This window comes from Neltuma alba, unplaced genomic scaffold (assembly GCF_004799145.2).
Source record: "Neltuma alba isolate B1F8T4 unplaced genomic scaffold, ASM479914v2 tig00007519_pilon, whole genome shotgun sequence".
NCBI lineage: Eukaryota > Viridiplantae > Streptophyta > Magnoliopsida > Fabales > Fabaceae > Neltuma > Neltuma alba.
The window spans coordinates 17880-29557 of NW_021634802.1; the positions used below are offsets into that span (position 1 = coordinate 17880).

At 30.6% G+C, this 11678-nt stretch overlaps 1 protein-coding gene across 1 annotated transcript; it reads right to left on the minus strand.

Moving 5' to 3' along the window:
- Nucleotides 1–1344: 1344 nt before the first annotated feature.
- Nucleotides 1345–8878, minus strand: LOC114752725 (gamma-glutamyl peptidase 5-like). Its single transcript, XM_028941452.1, has 4 exons — nt 8363–8878; nt 2895–3050; nt 2204–2371; nt 1345–1581 (listed from the first exon to the last, which is right to left on the minus strand). The coding sequence occupies exons 1-4, from the start codon at nt 8669–8671 to the stop codon at nt 1480–1482; spliced, it is 735 nt and encodes a 244-aa protein (XP_028797285.1). The 5' UTR covers nt 8672–8878; the 3' UTR covers nt 1345–1479.
- Nucleotides 8879–11678: the final 2800 nt, after the last annotated feature.

An 11678-nucleotide genomic window follows, 5' to 3' on the forward strand; every position in this document is an offset into this window, starting at 1 on the left:
TATCATTCATCAATCATTAAAAAATAATAATATTTAAATCTTATATGGAATTAGAAATAAGGTTAATCCTTGATTCTTTCTTATCATCTTCAGCATCTGCATTCTGCAACAAAAAATAAAATGAATACATTATTAAATATAACTATAGACATAAATCTTTTATCCTGCATAATATAAATGAAAAGTAATAACTATGAAATGAAAGTAAATTGGAAAATAAAGTGTTCAGCCACCTGATTAAGTTTGTAGCTTTAGGGATTGTGCTGTGCTCTGCAAGGTAAAATAAAGTAAATTACGAAAAAAAAAAGGGTTGTCCAGGCTAACTCACGAAATAAATAGGTTAGCTCGTATGAGAATTTGTTCTATATTAAAATTTGTCCTCCTGTTTTCCTCCATCTGACCATGTCATACCTTCTTTTTCTCAAAAAAAAAAATTGAAAATAAAAATTCAGTATCTCGCCAATAATGATTGGATCGTGAGACAAATATTACACACACACATAATACAAGAGCAGGTCTTTGAACTGTATAGATATGAGAAATCATCTTCGGATGTTATCCCTGATTGATTTTAAAATGCTTGAATCAAACCAAATATTACTCGATTTAAAAAATATCAAGTATATGAAGTTCTTTGGGTAACACACTTTGAATTACAAATCAAAAGGCAAGGAAAACTTGCTTTAATTTCCTCCTACATCTTTTTGGAAATTAAAGCAAGAATTATACTGTGGTTGAAGGTTTTTTTCCCCAACTATATAATGACAAAAATAAAAATATTATTTCCTTTCTTTATAATATAAGTATGAATCTAAGTTAATATATATCATATTTTCGTAAACAGAATTAATTTTACACACCTTTTTTATTTCAGATACTTATATATGTCTAAAATAAGAAAGTATTCATGTAATTTTAACGCAGTTCAACAAAATGATTTTTTTTTAATATGGAAAGTGTGATTCCTTGACTTCAAGTAGCCAATTTTTTTTATAATAAAGCTCATAGTAAACACTAAAATCAATGACTTTTGTTTTCTTTATATTTATATAATGTGTTACTCTTCATTTCTTTTTTTCCCTTGACTAATTTCTCTTGCTGGCCTTTATAGTACTCACCGGTCAAAGAATTCACACAGAATTTTTGTTTTTTTTTTAAAAGCATTTTTCTTAATGCTCCTTTAACGGAGGTTTAAGCATCTACCTAATTGAAAATTCTTCTTTTCCTTGTAATTATTTTTTGCATCTGTCTAAAATTAGTGCATTCTATCGCCATCTTTAAAAAAAAAAAATTCCATAGACTAAGCATACTTTTCTCCTATTATTGGAATTTAACTGATTAATGATGAGAAGAAAAATGGAGTCAACCCTTACACATAACCCTCTTCTTTCCCCATTCCTTTCTTATTCCTCCACTCTCTTTTCGTCCTAAAACCAACTTCTTTCAATACAAAACCCCTCTCTCTGTCTCACTGCATTGTCATAACCTACCCTTGAGAAAGCTGGTGCACAGTCTTCTCCATGCCTCCTTATCCGGCTCACTCAAAGCCAGTTTCGCCACTGCCTCAGCCGCATAAGCTTCCTGTGACCGTCACAAATCAAACACCGATAATGGGTGAGTTATTATTAGTGCACATAACACAAGTTTCCACCTGAAATACCAGAAGATTACAGATAGAGAGAAGAGAACGAAGAGGTTCATAGGCACACACACCCACACACGTATAACAATAATAAGCCTTGTTCACTAAGTGGGTTCCGCTACATGAACATCATTTTGAGATGTTATAAGCTACCTCATCTGCCCCGCTTAATTTTCTACCACTTCTCAAATGTTTTTTTTCTTGTTTCTTTTGCTTTTTTTGGTGATGTTTTTTCTTGTCTTTTTTTATCATCAGATTCTATATAAAATGAAATGAATGACATTTTAATATCTTACAAAAAAAATAATAATACAGTTTTAAATTTTATTTTTTTCTCTGAGAAATCACTAAAAAAAATACGAAACTGCATTTTTTTTCCTTAAAAGATATCAAAATATCACTTTTTCCATTTTATATATAACCTAATGGTTAAAGGAAACCCAAAAAAAAAAACATTTCGAAAGTGAAGAAAAATTAAGGGATAGTTGAGAAGGAACACTGGACGCCCCAAATCCCACCATTTCATGCTATCAGCCACTAAATCTTTATATATACACATACCATGATGAAATTGCGTTGGATGAGTCGATCGATGAGGTGAAGAAGAATGTCTTTGGTGTACTCAGGGTGGCCTTGAATCCCCATGATGTGATCTCCATACCTAAACATCTCAATTCCTGTTTTCTCTGACCACGCAATCACCTCGGCCTTTGCTGGCAGCTCTCTCACCTATTTTTTTTTTTAATGCCATTAACTAAATCATTAAGTAATTAAGCACGTAGGCTTTGTCACTAACAACTAAATATATATCTTTATAATTCTCTTTTGGTCCCATTTATAAAATAGAGAAAGAAGATATTTTTTTGCCCTATTTATAGGGTATTGAGAGAAATTTTTTGTATGGATGTACAATTTCACTTTTTTTTTTTATTGTTGTGTTGGCTCTATTTACATAAAGTATAATATATATTAAATAGGGATAAAATTGAAAAATTATTGAATTTTAAATGAAAGTTAATAAAATTTAAAGTTTTCTTCAATATTTATGAAACATGTTAGAAGTGACTTATAAATAGAACCAGAACAGTATATACATTCCGTGCGTGTTTCTTCATGGTTGATTAGCAAGTAGGCATCTAAGTGGGATTATGAAGAGGTAGATAAGTGGGTCAAAAGTGACGTACAAGATTGTGTTTAATGATTATAGATAATTCAACCTATTAGAGTTGTCGCATTTAGGAAAGGGACACACCTCGTCGCGATGGCATTCGATTATGGAGAGCCTTGAAGGGAGCTTGAGAGAAGACAGGGCCAGCGATGAAAACGATGAAAACGTCACCGTTCTGAGACCGATGTCCCAACCTGTGGGAGATCGAGTCACCTTCCCTCCTAATGCTCGGCCAAGTATCTGATCAAAACCCAACCCCAATTTTCATCAGAATCCTTTTTCAACCAAGTCATATTCGGCTCTTTAATTAAAGAAAAAGGATCTGTATACTATCCCTCTTCTGCATTATATACACACATTTGTATACACATAGTACATGTGATCCTTAATCTAAGACCCAATTGACTAATTTGAAAAAATTAAAAAATTACTAAATTAATTAATTATAACATATACTACATGATCTCCCTAAAATATTTATGCGAATCATTACATTATATATCAATTTATAAGTGAGGCAAATTAGTTTGGAAAAAAAATAATAAATCTAAATAATTTAAAATAATTTAGTAAATTTCTTAATTCCTCAAATTAATCAACTAAATCTTATAGTAACTACAGCAGTGAATAGTACTCCAACCAACGTAGTATACAAGCCACCTGAATATGTATACGTGTGTGAATGATCAGTGATTTATGGCTATCACAGTTGGTAAACATTATCTGCTAGGTCAGAAAAATGCATAATTTCATCCAACTCAGCAAATTTAACTTTACAAAACACAAAAAGGAAACATAGATTATGGGGAACCATATCACATGGTAAGGTTATATTATTATTGCTATTATTACGAGGTAGGGAATCTATCATAGTGACCCCACAACTAACGCGGAAGACACCTATCCAAAGTTTGAACAATACAAAAAGCTTAACTAGTAAACAATCATCCTCATTTACCAAATAAAACCTAGCGGTTCTTATGGCCATAAAAGAGATAGCTACTGATAAATTATTAGCGGACATAAAATAAGTCCATCAAAATCTATCTGTTTGTGTTTTAATTTCTTGGATTGAGTGAAGTCAATTCCCGTCCTCAGATTTGGCAAGAGGTGTTAGGTTTGAAGTGTTTCTGCCATATATATTTCTCTAATGAAAGGTTTATTATACTACAGGAGTGTTTGGATGAAATCAAAACCATAATTTTTAAAGTGCTTTTACGGTGTACGAAGTAAGTATATAGAGGAATTTATCTCGTTTTACAAAAAAATGTCTCTGGTTGCTTTGAGAAGTCTGCAACTTCACGTGGAGTCGAAAACCATGGGCATAAACAAGCAATAAGAAAAACCAAAGCGAAGAGATAAGCCCGTCGGAATGAAAAGTCATATAAAAGGTGTTACACAGAGTCTGAAAAAATAAGTTAAAATGTTGTGACTCATAAATAATGTAACTTCGTGTTAAAGTTTAATTTTTATTTTTAAATATACAATTTATAATGAAATATACTCCATCTGCTCCTAAATATAAGAACTAATGGATGGATTTGTTTTGGTCCTAAATGCAAAACTTCAATCCTCTATATCTCTTAAATTTTTAATTTTTTTAACTCTATTAATCGAATGTGCATATTAAGAGGATTTTTTTTATTCAAGGGAGTAGTATCTAATGAAAATGATTAAAACAGTACTATATAGTTTAAGAAAACCAATATATATTTTTTATAAATAACTAATATAACTAATTTTCATAATTTTTACTAATTAATTATCTAATTCTTATATTTAAAATCAAACAAATTTTACTTATATTATAACTGTGACTCATTCCCCATATCATACGTACAACAGATGAGACACCTAAGACAACCATTTCTATGATGAAACAAATTTATTTCGTTATTGGGGATGGTCGAGACAGATCAGATCCCATCTTATGACACTCCATTGGACATGAATAGACAGACATACAAGGTACAATGATCTTTTTTTATTTGGGGTCAAGCAGTGTGTGGCAGTGATACCATCACAAGACATGAGCTCAGTAATAATTTGTATGATCAAGTGCGGCCACATGCCACGTCATGAATGAAACCAACAGCTAAGATATAATCAATTCCTCAAATGACGACAACACATCACGTGATTGCAAATACCGAATACACGTAATCCTAAGCTGTCTTCACTCGCAAACAACATAAGGTCACATATAAAGTCATTGCATTTTCCACATTCCTATTGAGCCCCTCTCTCTATACACTCTTTTTAACTAAATCACAAGAAGTAAGGTGTAAGGTTAAAGTTACTCTATTTTCTCAAAAGGAAGAATTCCATCTTAAAATTATTAAATTCTAAATTAGATTTGAAAGCAACACTTTAATATATTTTGATAACATCACACGTGCAAATAATACATTTTTATAAAAATTTCTTATTTAAAATTTGCCAATTTCAAACCTTTTTTTTTTAAAGGATTCTCCCATCTAGAAACACTTGAAAATAAATTAAATAGGATTATGCCTGATAACGCATCATAAACACTAAATTATGATGTGAAATGGACCTTATATTAAGAATAGATGAGACTTGAGAGTATCAAATAGTTGAGATTTAAGGTATAAAAGGTATTTGGCTTAACTTATTTTATGTAATTTTATGCTATGTAAAGTAAATATCTGAAATATATTTTTTTTCCCTCGTAAAGTGTAAAATACTGGTTTTTTTTTTATGACTTCCAAACACCCACTAGTTGTTTTGGACATTTTGGTTGAGATTTTATTAATAGTAATATTATTATTTACATAATGTCATTCATTTTTACTTGTGATGTCAAAGTTGTGTAATTGATTCAAAATATATGCAAACTAAAAATAAATTTCGAAATATATGTAAAATGCTCTTCTTCAACTTTTGCATCGCTTGCAAATGTAAACATATCATTAGTAACTTTTGTATTCTGAGAAGAAAAAAAACATATTACTCCTCCGATCTTAAATATAAGACTTATTTAGTAGTATAATTTATACTACTAAAAAGGTCTTATATTTAAGATCAGAAGAGTATTAGATTACTTTATCTATTTTACTTTCAACTTCATTTCTTCTTATCAGTTCAAATTTTATCATCATTAGCATAACAAACTCCTATCCAAACACTTTCAATTGAAAACATCAAAAGAAAATCAGAAACTCCAAGTGAGAGATAAGAAAAATCTTGCTGAAGAGTGTGAAACTTGAAAGATAAGTTTTTATAATATTCGTAAGTGTTAAAACAAAACTTTTGTATTTTACCTCACTGTCGACGTCCCCTCCAAAGTTGGGTCCCCTGATGGGGATAGCGACCACAAACTTTCCATTATGATTAAAAACTCCGTAAGAAAAATCATTTTGAGAGCAGATATTCTAATTAAATTTGCTCAAATTTGATCAGATAATACTATACCCTTACGTACCTTGTATTAGATGGATGGTTGCATTAAAAAATGTAATAAAAATAAATAAAATTTATATAGTTTATTCATTCTCAATATCATTTTCTTTCTCAGATCTATCAGAAAAAATTGCAAATAACGCTTCAAAGTTTAAAGCGGATATAAATGTCCCACTACTTCTTAAATCCAATGCACTAAATATTGATTTGAAATATATGTAAAAATACTTAAATTATTATTTTACTATTTTTTTAAAAAATTGTTCATGAATCTAATCTTATCCATGTTGATTAAAATAAATAATAAACTCTATTTCCTCCATATACTTGTATATTTACCATAAATCCGACAGAAGGCATCGAAGGTCTGAATCAAATCGCGTGTCTGAATCGCATGTGACATAAATTATTTGCTAAGAGGGAAAGGGAAAAAAAAAAAAGAATAAAACAAAATTAACACCAGCAAAGAATCTCCAATGGATTCAGGTAGATTCTTTTTTATTGAAGAATTAATTATTTTAATTTAAAAAACAATAAATATACTTTATGTCAAACATTACCATAACATGTCATAATATACCATCTCATCGAGACTCCATCAATCCAGTTTCAACTCAGAAACATAATCATCACCATCTAATAGGCTAATAGTATTAAGAAAAGAGTTACCAATTTATTTTTTTTAAAAAAATCAAAGCTCTTTATCTCAACACCATTACCATTATATTGTGATCTAATGGTTAATATTTCTCAATTAAAACTCAATCAAAAAACTTAATTAAGGGGATCCAAATCCTAATTATATTGGGTTTGTTACACACTAGTTGAATGATAATGTGCGGGATTGAATGAACCTCTAATTCGTTTTTTTATGCAACCAATGTTTTGAACTTTTAAGTTGTGCGCTGGCCCTTTAATTTTTAAAGTTATATGTATAAATCATGTTCGTAAATTGTAAGTTATGAACCAAGAACTTTTCACCATTTATGCCGGAAAAACTTCACATAAAAGTATAGCCCAATTTGTTGTGTTCATTAGTGTAAGAATAGAAGCACCAATGCATTAAGAATTCAAGTTAAACTACATTATTCAGAGTTTACAAATAGTTTCTTTTGCTAAACCTTATTTTATATGATGATGTTAGGTATTATAACATGTTTACAGTTTACCGGCCAAAAAAAAAAACACTCCTCTGATCCTTAATATAAGACCCATTTAACTAATTTGATTAGATTAAGGAAATTATGTATGTTAGTTAATTATAAGAAATGTGACATGTTTTTCCTAAAACATCATAGCCATCTTTCTTAATATGCCCTCTTCCTCTTTTACTTTATTATAGTTGAGGGAGCATCATAGGGGTAATTTAGAAAAAATTGATAAATATGATAAATGAGTCTTATATTTAGAACCAAAACCAATTCAATAATTGGATCCTATATTAAGGACCGGAGGAGTATTATAACATGTTTAAAATTAAATTAAAATTAACAAACGATTCAATGCACTTCTAAAAAGACAGGGTGATTTGTGCATTTTGTTTTATATCTCACCAAAATCATCAATATCAATCAATATTAAATATCAATCTGTTTAAAAAGTCAATATAATTTTTGGCTTTTTAAATTTGTTATTTTGGCTCTTTAAGTTTTAAATCATAAGATTCAAGTTTCTATTAAATTATAAGAAATAATATTTTAAATGAAAAAAATTTGAAAAGTGAAAACTTATAATTTGATACTTGGGAAATCAAAATTAAAATAAAAACAAATTTGAAAGGCTAAAAATTATATTAACAGGAGAAAAAACGAAAGAAAAAAGTCCGACTTACAGGTTATTAACCAACCAAAGTCATCCTTTAGACTGTGGACGAAAGACACCAAAAACAAATTAAAATGATTATTTATCTGAATAAACTAACATGATTTTTTAAAATTTTGTTAAATTATACTAATACATAAACGGAGCATAAAATTCAAAAACCAAAATGAACATTCAACATGTATATAAATTAACCAAACAAGCGGGAAAACGGAATAAAAAACAGAAAAACGGGTAAAACTTGACCAAAACAAAACATACTGGTTTTTCCAGAACAATAAATTATTAAAATAAATAAATAAACGTACCTGGTGGCCGAAGCAAACGCCGAGAACTTTCTTTCTCATGGAATCCAATTTCTTAAGGAATGTCAGTAGCTCTCTCACCCAGGCGTCGTTCCCATGTGCGTCATTGCAACTTCCGGTGATCACAAATCCGTCGTACAGCTCCACCTCCTCATCCGACGGGTACTCCCCACGCGCCACCCTGTACACGTCCCACCTCTCCCCCTCCTCGGCCAGCATTCTCACAAATACTCCATAATACCCACCGTACCTCTTCCTCACATACTCTGATTCCTCCGCGCACATCAACACCGCATATCGGCTCTCCTCCATCGGCGATCGATTCCTTTCCGATCTGTCTCTTCCACTTCGATTCGCAGATCGCAGAGCTGACAGCACAATCGTCCTCGTCCTCCTCTTTCTTCGTCTGCTTCTGAGTGATTCTCCTCCTTTCCCTGAGATTTTAGGGAGAGAAAGTGGAGGACGAGCGAGGGATTTTGGAAGAGAGGGAACGGAGTAAAAATGAAAGTGCAATGCTGCTGCGATGGAATGAATCCCTGCAACTTTGGAGCTTTTAAAGGACTCAAGTTACCGAAAGGGACGGGCTTTTTGTTTTTATTACGAAAAAGCCCTTCTGTGTTAGCTGTTTCTGTTCACCAAAAGTCACCCTCCCATGATTTTTCCTTTTTTTTTTTTTCTTTTTTTCCAGAAAGCTATGGCCAACTCATGCTTCAAACCTAATTCTAATTGATAAGTGTCTTCGCCCCTAACAATAAAAATTAGGTTAAATTGCCATAACATTTTTTAAATTTTCAGGTCAAATATTTTTCTAACTTCTGATTGATAGATGTGGTATAGATGAAAAAAAAAAATACATGTTCCTTCTTTATTTCTAAAGATGTGATTCATGATTTTAAACAAGAGTAAATTGGATTGTGAAAATGATGAATTAGTTGAAAATGCCTCCTACTAAAGATCAGATTAATAAAATACAAGAATATCTAGTTGGCTTAATTAAGTTTGGAGTAAATTACTTAGCAAATCAGCATCACAATGTGGGAATATATAGTGGGGCTATGAACATAACCGGAATTAGAGGTGGAATTAGAATCATTTATGAACCTAGTCAGAAAAGTGATACAAGTAAATGGTAACTAATTCCATCGTAGTAAATTTACTATTTTGGTCAAACAGGAAACTTTCGATTTAAGTGGGCATTAACTAGGAGGAACAAATTGTTAGTATTTCAAACTTTTCGGTTTTAGTTAGCTTTTCAATCAGTGTTTGTTATGTGTTGTTGCGTTTCGGTGCAAAATCTTTATTAAGTCATACAAACATATACCAACAAGCTGTTTCGTAAGAACACAAATTCAAATATCAAGAAATATATTTTTTGAGAGAGTTTTAATCTTTACGCTACCGACCCAATAAAGATTAGTCTTAAGTATAAAATAATTTGAAGAAACTTTGAAATGTATAAAAAAAAAAATCATATAACCTTATACCTCAAGATACAATAGTTACATCAAATTTCTCATATCTATATGTTAGGAAACTGAACATAATAAATATAAGGAACTTGACATAAACATTTTTCCTAACACAAATTACTTTCACACTATTTTTCAACCAACACTGTAATTAGAATGTGAATCTAACATGATTAAACTTTTGTTGTACCTTTTATTGAGAGTGCTATTCTTTAACCGCTTCACACCCAAAAATGATTAATCTTAAATCATTTGGGAATACGCTTGTTTCACCTAAAAAAGGGTTTTGTTGCACTCTTTCAATCCCAGAAAGATTTAATTAAATTTATATTAATACATCTCTTTGATTTTTTCTTTAATTAAGCTTGAGAAATTAACTCTTTGGTCAACCAAAAAGATAGAGATCCCATAACACACACATCATCAAGCGAATGCACTGAGCTGCATAATGTGAAGTACAATGAATGAAAATCGAAATTTTAATAAAAATAGATAGGGATGAAGTGAACAAGTATGCATCAAAAGTGTGCAAAGAGCCAATAAACTTATAATCTAATGGTATGAAATCTCCACTAAAGTGTTATGGATTTAGGGGGTATTTGGATAGAAACCAAACAATGGTTTCAGAAGTGCTTTTATGGCTTATGAAGTAAATATGTGGAGGAGTTTGTCTCGTTTTGCAGAAAATTGTTTCTGAGAAGCACTTTTGAAGGTTGCCAAACACCCCCTTAGACTGTGTTTGGGAAGTATGAAAAGTGTTTTTTAAAAGCACTTTTCTGCAAATCGAGATAAACTCTTCCACATATTTACTTTGGATACCATAAAAGCACTTTTAAAATCATGGTTTTGATTCTATCCAAACACCCCCTTAATCGTACTCATGACCTCTGATTATTAATATTAATATAAGTCTTTTTAATTTGGGGGGGGGGGGGGAAAAGGAATAGATAGAAAGGAGTGCAAATACAACATATGACAAAGTCATGGAAGTAGCTCGTGTAGCACTCTTTGAGTTGTCCTCTGTGGATCCTAGAAAGATTTAAATTCAGAATTACATAATTATTGGTCCTTGGGTTTTGCTCTCTCTCTATAGTTTTAAACGTTTTGGTTCCTATAATTTTATAAGGGCTTGATTTAAATTAAACAAAATTATAGAAATCTCAAGCACATCACCAAGTAAATATGCAACAGCTGCATTGTGAAGTATGTATGCGGTATGTAGAGTGAAGACGCTTGTTTATGGACCGAATAGTTTGAAATACATAAATGAAGGTGGTGGGAAACTTTAAATCAAAATACTCCCTAAAGGCTTAAATATAAGTAGATAACACTACTTCAATCTAATTTTTAATATAAAAGCTAGTTGAAAATTAAATTTAATCTTAATTATAGGACTTTAACCTACTTTACCTCTCTTTTTTTCCTTAAAATATCCCTATTGATTATAAAAAATTCCTACCAGAGAATAATTTTAATCATTCTATACACATGATTGAAGATGATGACTTGGTTTAAGGAGATCAACACACATTTGTGATAAATAATTAACTTAATTAATTTTCTCATTATCTTCAAATTAGTTATCTAGCTTTTATATTAAAAACCAGAAGTACTATAAATTAATACTCCTCCGGTCCTTATTATAAGACCCAATTTGACTTTTTATTTGGTCCTAATTATAAGACCCAATCCATTTTGTCTCTTATATTTATGCATTTTTTTCCAAGATAATTCTTCTAATAATGATAGTTTTAGCCAATATACTTAATTAGCAAGGATATTTTAGGAATGACAACACTTATTTATTATAAATAACCAACTTAACTTACTTCCTTAATCTCCTCAAATAA